Source organism: Eulemur rufifrons, chromosome 16 (assembly GCF_041146395.1).
Source record: "Eulemur rufifrons isolate Redbay chromosome 16, OSU_ERuf_1, whole genome shotgun sequence".
In the NCBI taxonomy this organism is placed as follows: domain Eukaryota; kingdom Metazoa; phylum Chordata; class Mammalia; order Primates; family Lemuridae; genus Eulemur; species Eulemur rufifrons.
In genome coordinates, this window is record NC_090998.1 from 82,512,732 (window position 1) to 82,530,689 (window position 17,958).

Genomic DNA, 17,958 nt, shown 5'->3' on the forward strand with positions numbered 1-17,958 from the left:
AGGAGAGAACTTACGGAAACACACCACATCCTCCCCATGAGGGGAAAGCAGAAGCCTGAGTAATACAAAAACATAAATCCCAAAGTAATTTCTTCTTCTTTTTTTTTTTTCCTATTTGCCTTCAGGATATAACATGGGACTTTTAAACATAACAGGAGTAGAGGTTTCCATCACTAATTGCGTTTGGCTCGGGGCCAGGTTTCATTCCCCGGGCGCTTGCTGGGTGGTAAGGGAGGTACGCTCCAGGTGTGCCGAGGGAGAAGGAAAATCAACCTAGGGTTTTAAAGTTATCAAAACAAGGCCACAGAATGGTAAGAATGTAAGAATCAAAAAGAAGAAGAAAAATGGGGCGGGGGGAGAATAGAAAAGAAAGAAAAAAAGAATAACAAAAAGGAAAAAAATAGATGAGGCTGATTTTTAAAGATGTCAAGCTGATGTGCTCTCCTTGCTGTCACTCACACTATCCAATGTGCTTGCTGCATTGTAGATACACGGGAAGCTATAACTATGGGAGCTATGGCAACCAGCATCCTCACCCCATGCAGAGCCAGTACCCGGCCCTCCCTCACGACACAGCCCTCTCCGGGCCACTCCACTACGCCCCTTACCACAGGAGCTCTGCACAGGTGAGTCGGTGGTCCTGCTTGCTTGCCCAGGCCTTGGTATGCTTGGTGCCAAGCCCAGTCAGTGTAACACAGCTAATAAGCTCTTCTGCACACTGTGTGTGCAGCCTGTGTGTCCCCAAGGCAAGGACAGTCTTCTCATCAGTGTTGTTTCTCCCGTCCAGTGGCTGCCCACAGTGGGTGCTCAGCCGGCGTTCACGCTCCACTTTCTCTCATGTACCTGGTTGCTAGACAGTTCCTTTTACTTCCATCCTCTCTTTGACCTCTCTAATGCCAGGATCCAATCAGCCACGTGTCTGTTGCCCTTTTGTGGGCAGCCACCCTCACACAGGGCCTTTGTTCTCCTTTCCCATAACCACCCTCCTGGCACAGACCCTCATGGAGTTCTGTCGGGACTAGGGTCTCGGCATCCCTGCGACTGGTCTCTCGGTCTCCCGTGTCTGTTCCTCTTCAGCCAGGCCACACGCAGAATTTTAACCAGAAGAATCCTCCTGAAATGGAGGCTTTCTCAGATCACTGTCAGACCACACATCTCCTTGGGCTCCTTACTGTCTAATAAACCAAGTCAGCCCCCTGTGGCCTGTGGTGAAAGGGAATTGCAGCTGCACCTATAATACCAACGCTGGGCGTTCTACGTGTCAAACGTGCTTTCCCTTGCATTGGCCCCAAATTCAACTGGTCACCAATTCCATTCAATTCTACATTCTCAATGTCTCTGCACCCCCTCTGTCCTTCATCGTTTCTAACCCAGATGATGACAGAAGCCTTCCTGGTGGTCCATGTCTCCAAAACTTGCCCCATCTCTGGTCTACCCCCTCCACTGCAGCTGGAAGAGTCTTTCAGAAAAAACCCAACTGACCATGACACTGTCCCCCTCTGTGGCACATCATCGCTTTCTGGGTTAAGTTCAATTCCTTAGCATGTCTCTGACGACTTGTTGTTAGCTTTCTGGGCCACCCACCAACACTCCCCCGCACTTGGCCGCAGCCATGCCAGCCCACGTGCAGTTGCCCTACGTGTGCTGAGTTCCCCCACGTTTTGCAGATATTGTTCCCTTTTGCTGGGAGCCTCTTCCCCAGCCTTTTCTGCTTATCTTGCAGGACAAGTATCTTGCTATCTTTGTGGCATTTCCTAACAGTACCCCCTTCCTTCCCCCAGGACCTTATTAGGTGCCACTCCCTGGGCTTCCTCTCTCAGTAGCACTTCCCACACCCTGTTATTGTCACTGACTTTCCTGTCTACCACAGGAGACCCCAAGCTCCTTGAAGGCAAAGATTAAGTCTGGTATCCTGAGGTCACAGGACAGGGCACCTATCAAAAAGAGCAGCGAACTTTTCCTAAACACTTGCCATGTGCCAGGCTGTGAGCTGAGCACTTTCTACATTCTCTAGATAATCCTTGCAGAAGAGGAAGTGAGATCCAGAGGAACCTGCCTGAGGATTTGAACCCGGGCAGTGTGACTCCTGTCCAGGCTCTTATGCACCGCCCTCTCCGGCCTTTCAGCTGTAGGCATTCACTAAGAGTGTAACGCACAGACGCCTACATGGGAGACGGCATCCACATAAACAGTAGTGCGGTGTGCTGAGCACATCACTCTTTCCTGTAGGCGCAGGAAGCCACGGTTGGTTTTTGAGCCGGGCAGTGGCAAGATCAGATCTATGCTTAAGAAAGAGAGTTCTCAGGGCCCCCACAGGGTAAACTAAGAAGGGGGACTGGTGGAGACTGGGGGTTCTGCTCCAAAGCACTTGCAGGAGTCTAGGAGAGAGATGGCAGGACTGAAGCTAGGGTGGAGGCCGCAATTACATCAGCTGTCAGCACACAGACTTGCCTCCGAGGGAGGGCACAGAAGAGAATGTATCCACAATACATGGGCGCTCGGAACAAACAGGCGTCTGTTTTGATTTCCATCTGCAGTACCAAAGGGAGCCACGGTTTAATCCCCAGACAATCCAAGAAGTTGATTCCACTAAATCATCACCTTGGGCATTCATTATGGGTCTCCAGCTGCGTCATACAGAGACGCCAGCTCCTTAGGTTCTTCTCTGGGGAGCAGTCTGTGCTCCTCACTGTGATGCACTGAATGACTTAGAATTCTGGCCACAGCCTGGGTTGCACTCAGCACACTCTAGGCAGCTCATTCATTCATTCCTCAAATGGTGACTGGGTGCCTACTATGCACAGGCACTGTGCTGGCCTCCGGGAATACAGTGGGAAGAAGACAGAGCCTGCTTTGGGAGAGCTTACGCTCCAGTGGGAAAGACATCACCAAGCCAGAGCTCCCGGCATTATCTTCCTTCTTTCCTTACTTCCTCATCCGCCCTCATGAAATGTCAGGAGCTGGTTTTCTGGGGTGATATTTTTAAAGCTATTGCCATAAAAAGAAGCCAAGGTCTCTTCAAGGCCGGTGCAGTCCCTGGTAATCAAAGATAGGTCTGCAGCATCCGCCCTGGAAGCCACAATAGTCCCCACTTGGAATGCTATCATTTAATAGCTGGTCCTAATAAAAGGGCCGAAGAACTAAATGAAAGCAGGAGCCCTTTGCGTCCAGACTAGATGTGAGAGGCCATAGGGTCCTAGGCCAGCCTCTTCACCGCCATGCCTTGTGGCCCTTAGATGAGGGCCAGTGACGTGCCCCTACCCTCAACACATACAGACACTCTGCACTTCATGGTTTATGCCTCAGTGTCCATCTGTAAAGTGGAGTGGATAGAAGTTAATTATATCACATCTCTACCCAGGTTGATAGATGAACTCAGTATTCAAATTGTACCTTTCCTGGGGAAGGTACTGTCTAAAGACAAAGTATCCTTTGGTTTGTTTTCATTAACATTTATGCATCAAGCACTGTTCTATCACCTTCAAATTCATGGATTCATTTCATTCCTCTAACAATCCTGGGAAGAAGGTGTTTTTCTCCAGTTTTTAAAGATGATGAGACACCCTCAGAAGGTAATATGCCCCAGGTCATGCATCCAGTAAATCTGCGGGCCTCAACCCCTGGGCCGTGGCCTGGTACTGGTCCATGGCCTGTTAGGAACCAGACCACGCATCACTGCCTGAGCGCCTCCCCACCACCACCCTGTCCATGGAAATATTGTCAGGCCACACAGCAGGAGGTTAGCAGTGGGCAAGTGAGCGAAGCTTCATCTGTATTGACAGCCGCTCCCCATTGCTGGCATCACCACCTGACCTCCACCTACCCCCCCCAACCCCCAGACCCCCATACCCATCCACGGAAAAATTGTCTTCCATGAAGCTGGTCCCTGGTGCCAAAAAGGTTGGGGACTGCTGTATTAAGTGACAAAACAGACTCAAATGCAAATTCTCTAACTCTTAACCCCAACCCCAAACCAATGGCACTGAATACTACTGTGATTTAGAGGGTGGAAGGTAGATTCAAAAGATTACTATTAGTATTCTAAATGAGTTTCAAGTCACCAAAGAGAAGAAGCATACACCCAGACCTCATTTCTTTCCTTCATTGGTTCTTTGGTTTAAGGTTGAGCATATAGCAGAAAATCCACTGCAGGGCTAATTAGTTTTAGCTTTCCAGAGTAGAGGTCAAGCTGTTCCAATCCTAAGTAATTGAATATCACACTTCACTATATCAGACTCACTGGGGAAAAGGTCAGTCTGAATTGAAGAAAAATCACAATTATACAATATGGTCAGAGAAATGCAATTGGCCATCAGGACAAGAGTAACTGAAACTAACGTCTCCAAACAAATGCCTGCTAGGTTTGCCTTCAAAAACTGGAACATCTGTGAAGTGCAGTAATTGTATGCATCTCAGCATTTATATGCTCAAAACAATTTTAAGTCATTTGCTCTTTTAAATAGAATATGTGTGTGCTCTTGTTTATACTACTTATTTGCACAACACATGCTTTCTTCCAGGGCAATAAAAACCTCCCAGCCCTATTTGAATTCTTATAACTCCTGAATTAGTGATTCCAGATGAATGAGGTTTCACAGTGTAAGGTGTGAATGTTTCAGAAAAACACGTGTTTTGCAAGTATGCTGCACTTGTTCGCATTAGAGTAAGTGAACACGGATGGCGTCAGCTGCCCTTTCCCAGGTTCCCCAACCCCAGGCCCTACCAGAAAGAGAAAACAAACCAGACCAAGTACACAGCTACAGAATGTTTCTGGGCCCCATTCAATACATGTTCATGGAATCTCTACCCTGTGAGCAGCCTTGACCAGGGGCCCTTGAGCTCAAAAGCCATTTTATCAACCAGAAGCTGCATGGGTAGAAATCCACTTCCCGTAGACTAGAAAGCTGTTCCTTATTTCTGATCTGAATGGCCAAGGCCCAGGCTCACCAGCCCATCACTGGCTCTCACAGAATCTCCAGCAGTCTGGCCCAAACCAGCCCAGGGCCGGTGTGTGCTACGAAGTTTGCTTCAGGATAGCATCCTGGGCCAAAGAGAAAAAAAATCAGTCAACCGTAATGTTGTAGGATCTCTGACTGTAGAGCTATCTGAGAAACGGGTATAATGATAGCACCTCTTTCTTAGGGTTGCTGTGAGGTAATAAAGTTAGAACAGGGCCTGGCTCATAGTTAACACTGCCTGCATATTATTATTATCCTTTGTAACATCACAGTTATAATATTATTATATTTAGTACAATTATGTAAGTGATATGTCTCCTTCATTATACCAGCTCTGTGAAGGCGTGGACCAGGCTCTTTTCTTCTCATTGTATTCCCAGGGCCAGCACAGAGCTCAGCCTTAGTGGGTGCTCCGTAACACTTGCCAATGGAATGAATGAATACAGGGATCCTTACTCTGTTACTAAGTTGCTGTGTAACCTTAAGCAGTTCATTTTTCTTCTCTTGACCTCAACTCCCTCATCTGTAAAATGGGAGGCGGGACCAGATGATCAGTCACTTAGGCTCTTCCTGTCATCAATAGGCCATGACCCTGTGATTCTAAAAAGAAGAACATAAATAATCACTAACATGTTTTGAAAATTTACTACATGGGAATCCTACGGGTTTCATGTGTATTAGCTTAATTAATCCTGACCCTAAAAGCTCAGCAGATGTGGACTGTCTGACAAAGACTTTTTGGGAGCTACATCCTCTTCCAGAAGAGGCTAAGAGGAAGACTGCCTGGGGTGGGCCCTGTGGCAGCACTTTGGTGCGGTGAGAGCCTCCTTTCATAGGAAAACAGTTTGTGCTCCTGACTGTGTCACCTTTCGCCCTGTGTTCAAGTAGCAGCCGTTTGGTAAGGGTCAGGGATAAAGGGCTCTTTCTTCCCGCTCCATGTGTAGGAAAGTCAGCCCTTGGTATGGGGAGTCGTTTCTCAAAATAGAAATTCCTAATATGGTTCCAAAGAGGCCAAGAGTCAATCACAGCTGAGATGGACTCACACCATGGGCATTTGATGGAAACTTTGACTATACTCGCACACATACACCCCTCCACACACGTGCTCACAAACACCCCTCACACACTCCTCTCAAGGGGTGGCAACTTGTGACTTATGTCCATTTTGAAATCAGTAGCAAGAGCATGTGATTTGACCCAGAGAATGATAACTTCCTGTTATGGGCCCCCAACAAAAAGCGCCTTTATTCTGGGCGGAGATCTCTGGACACCAGGGTTTGTGCTCAGCCTGCTTAAGGCGCCTGCATGAAACCGGATGTAAAGTGTGAAAGGTGAGGCGGGTGCCACAGCCCAGCCTCTGCCACTCCCACTAGACTAAACAGAAGCTTCATTGGCCGTGTTAATCACCAGGACAGGGCAGCAGGCTCTTCAGCCGTCTCATCTTTCAATGGTCTCTTCACCACGGGGAAAACGAGTCACTGACTCATTTGCAATTAGCTGACCTAACAGGACAGAACTTTCCGTGCTGGATTCTGTGGTAACAGAATTTTATTGTCACATTGGAGATATTTTGAGCCATTCTCATTTCCAGGCAATTACTCTATGACACAACCTCTGGGCACAGCTGCGTTGAGGGTCCTTGACAAGGCACAAAAGCCACACTCTCTTGGGTTCTGTGGGAAAGAGCTCCAAGTCCATACTGTGACATTTTACCTACACAAGCCCAGGCAAGTGAGGACTCTCTCAGAACCAGCAAGCTGAGGCCAGGTCAGAACTCTATGACCCTGTGCTCAGGAGGGGGAGAGGGCAGAGTGATTACAGTTTAATGGGCTGGCTTCCAAAAAGGAGTGACTTGGGAGTGGCAGGTCAGCCTCACTTGGGTCAGTCAGATTACTGTGGGGAGAACGTGCTACCCTGGGACTGGGTTTTTGTGCCAGTTCTTCTACCAGCTTGCTGGGTGACTTTGGGCAGACCGCTTCACCTCAAGGGTCCTAGTTTTCTCATCTGTACAACATGGGCTTGGACTACACGACCCCTAACATTTGTTGTAGTGGTGATGCCCCAGTGTTCATTCACCAAATATTATTTAGCACCTGCTAGGTGCCGGGCAGCGTGCCAGACGTTGGGAGTACGGGGCTGAACCTGACAAAGCCCCCCCAGCAGCGTACGACTATAAGCCAGTGGAAAGAGACAGCTGCCAAGCAGGAGGCTGAGGCCTTGACCTGGGAGATGGTGGGAGGAGTGCTTAGCTTCTTGAGATAGGATGTCCAGAAAAGTCTCTCTGAGAGGTAACATTGGAACTGGGACCCAAAGAGGCAGGCGTGCTGGGAACTGGGGGCAGGGGTGGTAGAGAAGGGTTCTAGGTAGAGAGAACAGGTAGGACAGAGAGTTCCCTGAGATGGGAACCGGCCTGGCAGGCCACAGGACCCAAAGGCAGGCTCTGCACCAGGGAGAGTGCTGTGAGGTGAGGTGAGGTGAGGTGACGCGCACCCAGGGAGGTCGCTTAAGAGAATATCAGAAGGAGGAAGCAGCCTTTTTGAAAAATCAAGGACCAGTTTGTAACAATATTTAATGTTATCTGTGGAATACACCCGGGATCTTATTTTCCTGGGCAGGACCCACCCTCACTATGGTCTCTGGGATTTGGAGCGGGTCCTGGGCTGGAATCCCACCGTGCAGGCCTGAGCGTCTCATCGCTGCCACACAGGCAGCCCCCTGTAGGCTCCCATGATGCAGAGCACATGGTACGCGTCAGTGTTTCTGATCTGATTTGGGATTATGAGAGCCTTGGCGTGCTGTCCGTGGTCTCCTTGGCAACAGCCCTTGGTGCCTTCTCCCTTGAGTTCCCAGACACCACCTACGCCCTTCTCCCTCCCTCCTTCTCCGCTGTTCTTTTCACCGTGCAGTGGCCGTACTTATGCCATCCTGTGTAGGGAGGCAAACCCCTCACTACTAGAATTTGGAACCCTCTTCCTCTACCTCTGAATAGCTGGCTCTCTTTGCATGCTTCAGGCCTGAGAGCCTTTCCCTGCTGCCCTTGGGCTCCCACTCAAAGAGGCAGAGCGGTTCCCTTTGGCCACCTAGACTGCGGGGGCAGCCATTGTTGTCATAACCCCTCTCCTGCTGTCCAGGCTTCAGCCTGTCTGTCTCCCTCACAGGAGGCAGCTTCCCACCTAATCCCTTGGGGCTCCACTCTCCAACTGTCAGGGAAGACAGATGGGGAGCAGAAGAATTCACACATTCACGCACACCCTCTCTCCTCGCTGCCCTTGCCATCCCTGTGGATTGGCTCCTGTCCTTGTCCGGGTGGCCCTCAGCACAGCAAAGAAATCTTTGTGCTGACTGGCCAGCAAACTGGGAGCTCTCAAAGAGAGCCCATAGCTCCTCCCCTTGCCCCCCCTCCTGTCTTACTAAAAGGGGCTTATTTGCATAGCTGTCTTGGTAACAGAAAAGAATGTAAAAGAAGCAGCACTTCAGAGGCACTTCTCTTACTCCTAATCCTTTCTAGAACTGCTTCCCCTCTTCTTCTAGCTACTAACACCTGTTCTTCTGACCTGCACAAAAGCTCCCCGCCCCTCCCTTCACCATTGATTTATCTTGTCTCCTTCCTTCACATTCACACCAAGCCCAGAAGTTTACCATTTCCTACTAGTGTGTCTTCTAGGACTTCAGTGAATGTAAACCAAAAAGAAAGATGTTCTCTAAATGATAGGCACTAATAATAACCTTTGAAGCTGCTGACTTGCTTCCTCTTCAAAAGCCTGCTTTTAGGCTGCAGTTCATAATTGAATTCAACTGTAAAATGCTATTTTTAAAAATGTCATTGTATTTTACTTGGCAGTATTGTTCTCTTGGGTTGATGGAGTGGGCCCTATCACAGCGCCATAACTAATGATAAAACTCACAACCATCCTTCCATACATCCATATTTCTCTGATCATGCTGTTACTAGCACACACACACACACACACACACACCTTCACCCTCTCCTGTATTCCCAATGCAGCTATTCCTCCTTTTGTGTTTGACTTCCCAAAATATTCTAGATTAGGAGCACAAAGCCAATATTTGCTTGAGTGAACTCCAGCCCAAGTCTGGCTATGAAATCATTTGCACTTCTGCTGTTCATTATTTCCCTAGGCCAAGGTTCAATGTTGCAGAGGTTCATTGACTCCTTTCCATCAACTCTCATTAATAGCATCTTAAGAAATTTAACCTAAACTGTGAATATGAGTGATATTGTATATGTGCAACTTCAAGCTAATGTTAACCTTGTGGAATTTCTTTCCCCTCAACAAGTACCCTTTTAATAGCCCCACTTCCCGGATGGAACCTTGTTTGATGAGCAGTACTCCCAGACTGCATCCTACCCCAGTCACTCCCCGATGGCCAGAGGTGCCCTCAGCCAACACGTGCTACACGAGCCCGTCTGTGCATTCCACGAGGTATGGAAACTCTAGTGACATGTACACACCCCTGACCACGCGCAGGAATTCTGAGTACGAGCACATGCAACACTTTCCTGGCTTTGCATACATCAACGGAGAGGCCTCTACCGGATGGGCTAAATGACTGCTATCATAGGAATCCATATTTAATATTAATAATAATTATTAATAATAATAAACCCAACACCCATCCCACAGAAGACTTTATCTCTGTACATTGTAACTCATGGGCTATCCCTAGGCGTCCATTTTCCTAACGAATGTGAGGATGGGATTCAATGTGGGATGAATAAACTTTAGTTCAGAAACAGGACTTACTAAAAGTCAGTGGGATTGGGTTCCTGTAGCCAAGCCAGACTTGACTGTTTCTATAGAGCACTATCTCGGGCAGGCTAATCTGTGCCTTCTCCCTCTGTTCCATGACTTTGCTTTGTGTTGGCAACCACTCCCAGTAAGCTACTTAATTTTCTGTTGACAAAAGCTCTTTAGTCTTGAAGGATGGATACTAGAGACAGAATCTGGTTTGTGTTCTTGGATGGGCACATAATTTACCAAGAGCATTCACCTTGGCATCTGTCTGTCACCTTACTGCACAATGAACAGCCCTCAGACATGTTCTTCCCTTCTTCCTGGTGGTGTTCTCACTGCTTCCTGGAGCACCAGCGCTAAATGGAAGTGTCAAGAAACTCTAGATTCTCTGTTAGACTCACATCTGTCATAGTACCTGCATTGTCTTGGAATGTAAGCACTGTCTTGAGGGAAGGAAGAAGCCTGTTCTGTATTGCCTTAAGTTGATTGAGGTTTGTAGGGGACCGGTTCTTCTACATACAAGGATTTGTCCTAACTTTGCACAATGGCTAGTGTCAGCAAGAAGCAGGAGAGGGTTTTTTTTTTTTTAAGTTCTATAAGAATGTGGATTTATGGCATTGAGTATCACACTCAGCTCTGCTGTGTTAACTTTGTGAAACTGGATGGACCAAACGTTAATTTACCAAGCACCAAGTGTGAAAATAACTTTCATGGTTCCTTCGTAAGACTATAATAATTTCCGACACTTTGATAGAAAAAAAAAATTCAAAGCTGTGCCTTTGAGCCTATACTATACTGTGTATGTGTGGAAATAAAAATGTATTGTACTTTTGGAAAATTTTTTCGTAGGCATTTTTTCGTCAGATTTATAGCAATTTGTGAGGTTTGTTAGAGATTAACATAGGTTTTTTTCTTTCTGTATTATAAAATGCACCAAGCAATTATGGTGGACCTATTACCCTATGGGTAAGAAATAAATGGAAATATGACATCGGATGTTTTAGCAATTGTTCTGTAAATAAAATCTTTGATCACACCACTCAGTGTGATAATCATGTCTACAGCTAAAATGGAAATAGTTTTATCTGTACAGTTGTGCAAGATATGAATGGTTTCACACTCAAATAAAAAGTATTGAAATGATCTGCTTTCTTCCTTTTCACTTTTCATTTGATAGGACCTGTGTATGTGTGTCTGTATGTGTGTGTGTGTGTGTGTGTGTGTGTGTGTAATATAAATAACATTCTGAATCTTACGGTGTAAGTAGACAGAACAAAACTAGGTGGTCTTGTGTGGCTGTGCTTATCCAGTGCCCCATCATCTTGTCATTCAGTAATCATTAAAATGTGGATAGGCCACATATCCTTCCTGTCCTTGAATAATGATTAATGATTAAGTAAATATAGTACCTGCAGACCAAGTGAAGTTTGTAGGGGACCAGCTTTTCTACACATAGAGATTTGTCCTAAGTTTGTACAGTGGCTAGTGTTAGCAAAAGACAGAAACCTTTCAGCTCTTACAGGGAATATTATTCTGCGATACCAGCATCATTAAGAAGTCCCCCAGTACTTAGTTCATTATGCTTTAATGATCACTGGGTGTAAAGATATTTCAAGTGCAGTGCTTTAAATGCTAATAAACTTCTGGAACAGAACAGTAACATTACTGAATACTTAATAAGTATTAACAAATTCCTCTCCAGCACTGTATTTTGATTCTGGGGCTAAGAAGAGTGGGATATACAAGTGAAATGATTGTGTTTTGCCCAAACATTAAAAGTCTAGGATCTATGAGAGATTCAGAACCATGGATTTCCAGAAATGGCAGCAGTGACTATATTAACTAAAAGGCATAAGACTTTGACAACTCAATTTGCATTTTGAAAGATTTATTTTTAAAGCCAAGCTCTTACTTGCTATTACATAACATATTTATATCTGAACATGATTTTAAGATTAAATTTGTTTATATATTATACATAGCATCCTCTTAAATATATTTAGCTTGTGTTGTCGTACATAAAGAAAGTAGATGCTGAATTTCACTCTCTGACAGTAAATTAGTTTGGTCTTTTGTCCATGATCCATTAGTTGGCATTTATATGAAGAAAGTAATGGAGAGGAAGAATGACATGTCAGATTCACTGCATAAAATAAACCTGAGAGTGACCAGACATGTCGCTCTCTTACAATTCAAGCCTAGTGCTCAGTAAATGAAAGCGTGTAGTGAGTCTGACTTTTGACTTACTGAGCACAAAAATTAAGTAAGTGCCAAATTCTCTAGCCAGGTAGCAGCAGCACCTAGTAACACCCATTTACAAGTAACAGCCACAAGCTCATTAACTGCACAAATCTTTAGGCAAAAATAGTCACAATCAACAAGGGCCCAAAGCAAGGTCACTCCAGGAAGAGAATATGTGCCTCCCCCTCACAGAACAGCTGAGAGCTGAGAGTCGTGAGCACCGGAAAAAAGAAGGCAGCTTTTACATGAGGGCAAGTGGTCACCGGGCATTTTCTCCAGAGCATGAGGTGCCTATCTCCTGGGAGCTGAGTACTACCTATGTTCCGGATTGTTCTAAAACCTTCAACTTCGAACCTGGAAGGATCTGACTGGGAAAAAGCAACATCTGCTGTGAGCACACAACTTAAATGCACCTTCTCTCCCTCCGATAGCTCCCAGCCAGTCACCAGAATGGGAATGGACAAGGTTGGCAGCTGGGAGTGGGGCCAGTCACTTGTCAGAGGAAGAACAGAAGAGTCTTGGCAATAAAGGGACACTCCCCTCTTAGGACTTTTTCTGAACAGAGCTCTGTCAGCTTGAAACTGGCCGAAGTCATGAACAGCAGCCAGGATGGCTCACCCACATTGCAGGCCTGTGGCGTCCTCAGAATCCATCCCGCTGTGTCCTTTGTCAGGCCTCTAGTATGCCTCAGGTTTGGATAGAAAGGGAATTTGTGGCCCCCTGAGACTGCAACCCAGGCACAGACCAATCCAAAATGTTTGCCATGGAGTGAGCCCAACCTAAATGGGGTGAGAGACTGAAACTGTGGAAAGAGCCATAGCCATGGCCTCACCATGTGACCTGGGACAGGTCACCTCCCCACTCTGGACCTCAAGCAGGCGTGTTATATGACTATGACATTCCAAATTATAGTCTGTGTGCTGAAGCACCAGGGCTGGCAGATCTGGGTGAGGAGGATGGACGGCTCAGGGAAAACAAAGAACGGACTGGACTGGCAGCTGGGCAGTGATTCAGGCGGGCAGCCGTGAGAGGGAAGGCGACGGCTCCACCAGCTGGCGCCAAAACACAGGCTGGGGCTCATGCCCATGTGCCCAGCGCGCAGACCTGCGCCCCTGCCTCCTCTCCAAGCCCCCTCCCTTGCATGACTCGGGACAGCAGTCTTTTGCAATTCCCCCTCCCTTCAGGATTGGCCTTAGTATCTGCTTTAAAGTGAAGTCAATCACAATGTCTGAAGTGAATCTGGTGAAGGAAAGAAAGCAAAAACAACCAGGCTGTTTGTCCCAATTTCTTGTACCACTTAATGGCAGACTTGCAAGATTTTTAAAAAGTTAAATCCTGGGAAGGCGGATAGTATAAACAGACCCTTTATTATAGGGGAGAGGGCTTGGGGAGGAGTTGCCGTAGGTCTCCAAAAGTCCAGGGAAAACTCTCTGGAATCCAGTGAGAGCTTCAAGTATGCAAATCGTCATCACTGGAAGCTTAAAAAAAAAATTGACCCACTTACTGGCTTTAAACTGAGGGAGAACTGAGGTCTGAGGTCAAATCCTGGTTCCACCAAAGATGCTGTAGAAGGGGCATTCCTGCTGCCAGTAGGACTGGGCCTCAGTGGTTCTCAGCGCTAGCTGCCTATTAGAGTTACTGGTCAACTTCTTAAAAATACTGATGTATGGGTCCCGCCCACAGTGAAGAATTGACCTGGAGTGTGACCCAGGCATCAGTATTTTTTTAAGCTCCCAGGTGATTCTCATACGCAGTCAAGGTTGAGAAACATGACCCCATCCACACTGACATTCTGAGAGTCAGGGACTACTATTCCCTGACCATGTGGCCTAAGTTTCTTTTTTACAGAGTTCCAGTCTGTCCAGAGTGCCCTGTGCAAGTAGTGGCACTCCCTAGTAATCTACCCCGTTTATAGTTTTCCCTTAGCTGACAAAACCTTCCCTAACTGTATTGTTTCCTCGCCCTTCGGCCACCCCACCTCCCTACCACTGCTGCCTGCCCTTCTAACCTGGAACTTCTCTGCTTCAGTTCCTTGGCAGCCTCCCAAGCTAAGCCAACTTGGACACAGTCCTTGGGGCTTCCTCTGCTTCCAAGGTCAGAACCTTTTGTGCTGAATCAGCCTCCTCCTTGAAGCTCTCCCCCATTCCTCCTCCTGCATCTCAACCCCCCCGGCCCTCTCACCCCCATATTCTGCTGCTGCCGATGTAGGTGGGATGGCAGACGTGGGCCACGAGAGATGAAGAAAGAGCTGTTGCTAGGAAGGGAGTGTGGGTGAAGAGAGATGGTGGGCGGGAGAAATAGGACTCCCCAGTTTTATGCCTCGCTTTCTCATCATAAATGCCTCAAGAGCTAAAACCAGTTGTTTAAGGTCTATTATGAAAAATAATGAGGTCTGACCGTGACAGCAGGGGCGAGAGAACCAGCCCCGGAAAGCGCCGCGATGCTGATACTTGGTATTTATAATAGTCTCCTCAGAGAAAAGAAAAGCCTCTGAGCGAAGTTTAAGAGCGAATTTTCAAGGAACTGCCAAACTGTGCCCCTCTGAGGGATGGTATCCTATGCTACAGCTCTCAGAAATAATAAACTGCAAGATGCCTTGTTAAGAACTGAAATGATATAGTCAAGGCAGGAGAATCTTTAAGTGAGGAGTCTTTAAACCTTTAAATGAGGCGCCTGCAACACTCTTTCCTCACCTCACACTGGCGATCTACGTGGCACGTTTCTGACACAGACCTGCCTCAATCCAGGGAGGCTCCCATTCGCTGGTGTCTCCTACCGTACCAGGCACGTGAGATGTGTCCTCTCCGTCTCTCACAGCCTCCCTGCAATGTCAGTGGTATAATCACTTCTGCGTATGGGTGAAGAAATGGAGGCTCTTACTGCCTTGCCCAAGGTCACACAGTTTAAGTGGCAAAGCTGGGCTGTGAAAACTACTCCAGAGTGCATCTGTGCTTTCTCTACTATAGCACAACCTCTTCCTCCCTACTTGTGTTCTCACCCCAGCCCGCCCCTATGCCCCTCTCCTAAGTGCTTTGCAGTTTTTAAATCAACCTTGACTGTGATAATAGAACCTACTGGGGTCGAAGAGAGTTTCAGAAGTTCTGGGAAATTTTTGTGCTCACTGAATGAAGGCGGTTTCTCAGCCGGGAAGCAGATCTTCCCCTACGGAGGACGAATGCTACCAGAGGTGGCCTTCTGCTCACTGTAAGTTAAGGGCAGATTGCTTTTCCCTCTACCATTTCCCAACTTACTTACAAACCAATACATTACCAAGGATCAAGATTTGGTTATTCTGCAGAGAAGCAGGAACAAAAACAAAATCAATAATAATGTTAAAAAAAAAAAATACCAGATCACAGGAGGATTTTTATTACCAGGTCAAAAAAAAACGCTCTGCAGGGGATGTGCAATGAGCCGAGCATTCACTAGAATGAAGTCATCGGGGTGGGGGAGGAGGGAAGCAAGGCGGACCGGCTACCTCTTGCTGTTAAGGTCACTACCCTTTGACAGAGGTGGCCTCTGACCTCAACAACCCTACAATTCTGTTTTGACTGACCCTGAAACCCATGAAATTCAGATGTAGGCACTACCCAAAAGTTGAGATAAAGCTGACTAATATGGGAAAAGCTCCTGGTATGTGCCCCCAGCTGAAAGGAGCTGGCAGTTCTTTGGCGGTAGATGCAATTTATTCTGTCCTCCTCCTTTCAGAGAAATGCTAATCCTTCATAGGCAACTCTAGGGGAAGACTAAAATGTGTTGATGATGAATGACAATAATCCTTTGTCCACTGCCACTCCTCCTAGGGTTGAACCTTAAGAGTTTAATCAAATGTTGGTAAGTAAATTAATGCTTTACTGCAAAAGGAGGTGGTGGGAAGTAGGGTTGTGAGAATATATTTCCTCTGACATGTGAATCTCAACAAACTTAATTGCAAAGATATTGATATGGGGAGGGGGTACTGAAAGAGTTTTAGATTCCTTATTCGCACACACACCAGTCACTATCCCCAAACTGTCAGTGTTAAAGATGTTAACGTCAAGGTTTAAAGACCAAGCAGTGTGTTGGAATTACTTTTCTGTTGTTAAAAACAGCAGCAGCAACAACAACAAAACTCATGCATTTGTGTATCCATAGGAATAACATGACCTTTAGCCCCAAATCTTCACAACATCCTTATGAGGGACATTGCATTTTTCATTCCAGTTGGGCTAACATTTTAGTGCCTGCTCCATGCCAGGTCTGCCTTGTTGGCCACTGTGACAGCCATCTCTTTTAACCCTTACAACATCCTGCAAAGTAGGTATAATTTTGCTCTTTATAGTTGAGAAAATCAGTGCTCAAAGAGGGTCAGGGACTTATCCCTGAACACCCAGAGACAGATTTAAAATTCAAACTACAGTCTTTTGGCTTTTGGGTTCTCTTGTTAGATATAAAAAAAATTAGTTGCCAGAAGGGTTTCAAGGAATTTGACAGATGATCAGTTTTTGAGACTGACACAGCGAGTCGGGACTGAAAACCAGGTTTTCCAATTCCCAGTCCAGGTTCTTTTCACCACATTACAGCATTGCCACCCAAAGTGCTGGGTTTTCCCAGAGGTGTTTGGAAAGGATTCCAAGTCAGCAAGATGCAAATAGGTCTGACCCACATTCCAGCTCTTGGATAAATAAAAACTCCTAAATGGCAGAGCCCATTTTGTGTGCTTAATTTGAGAGCTCCACTGTGGATAGTTCATCAATATTAAACAACTATAGGTATGTTTGCCAAGGACTAATGGCATAGGCTCAATTTTAGCAATTAGAATACTGGGAATATTAGTGAGGAACCTCATAAAGGTGCTGAAAAGCTGTATCAAGTAATCATAAAGTTTTAAGAGTTAAAAAAAAACTTTGAAGTTATCTAGTCCAACTAATTTTATTGAGATCTAGAGATAAAATAATGTACATAAAGATCTGAAGCTAGCCAGCAACAGACCCTCTTCTGTCTCCCAGTTCTATTTAAGTCACATGGCATTGTCAGGTAGCATTTTTAGGAATATAACACATTCTACGCTTAAGTTGGACTGGCTGGTTATAGTGTCTTCACTGACTATGAAACATCTCTCAGATTGAACTTTTCCTTGCCCCACAGACCAAATTGACCTCTAAGAAATCCCCATTGCTGGCTTTTAAGCTCAACTAAGTTGGTATCATTTCTCAATAAGCATCTTGTTAATTTGGGCCTCACCACCTTTTTTTTTTTTACAGCATTTCCTGCTGTCTGGGAGCCCTCTAAACTCTCTCCACCATTCTCCCTTTATAGCTCACCTCCTCTAAGAAGGCTTCTCTGATTACTCTCCTTCCCATTAATGCTTATCTTGTTTTTATTTGCACAGTACTGTGTTCAGTTTGTTCTTTCCTATCATTTATTGTCTGTTTGTTTCTTATATTCCCAAGGGACAGGATCAATTGTTTCTACTTGTTTTTATTTTTTATGGTAGCTGGGACAATGCCATGCTCCAATGAACATTAAATATTGTTAAAGGAACAAACTATGTTGCTATGAAAGGAAGACATCATTCTTGGTAGAAAATGAAATAAAAATAACTTTCATCTTGCCAGGTTATTCTGATTTCTCAAAGACTAATTAATGTCTTACATGCACAAGTTTGGTTGCCTATAAAAAAACCAGTTCAGTGGTGGATACTCTGTCAAAATACTGGGCTAATGGTTCTCAGTCCTGGTTACCCATTCATATCAACTGGGAAGCTTTTAAAACTAACAATACCCAGACCTCACCACAGATCAACTGAATCAGAATCTTTACAAGTATGCCCAAGCAATGATTTGCACATATCATATTGATATTTGATTTGCATATATTAATTCTCACGTCCCCACTCTTAACAGATTTTTCTAAAGAATTAGCATATTCAAATGTGGTTTTGTTCTTAGAATCACAAAATTTTACAACTGACAGGGAACTATAATAATATCTGGATCAATTCCTTGGTTTTACAGGTCAGG

At 45.8% G+C, this 17,958-nt stretch overlaps 1 protein-coding gene across 3 annotated transcripts in view; it reads left to right on the forward strand.

The window, feature by feature from the left end:
• Positions 1-10,858, forward strand: part of RFX4 (regulatory factor X4) — a 149,281-nt gene extending 138,423 nt beyond the window's left edge. For all 3 annotated transcript variants that reach the window (XM_069490057.1, XM_069490056.1, XM_069490058.1), the window contains 2 exons: positions 488-626; positions 9,258-10,858. In XM_069490057.1, coding sequence (XP_069346158.1) covers positions 488-626; positions 9,258-9,530 — 412 coding nt within the window. In that variant the 3' untranslated portion in view covers positions 9,531-10,858. The remainder of the gene's footprint in view (positions 1-487; positions 627-9,257) is intronic.
• Positions 10,859-17,958: the final 7,100 nt, after the last annotated feature.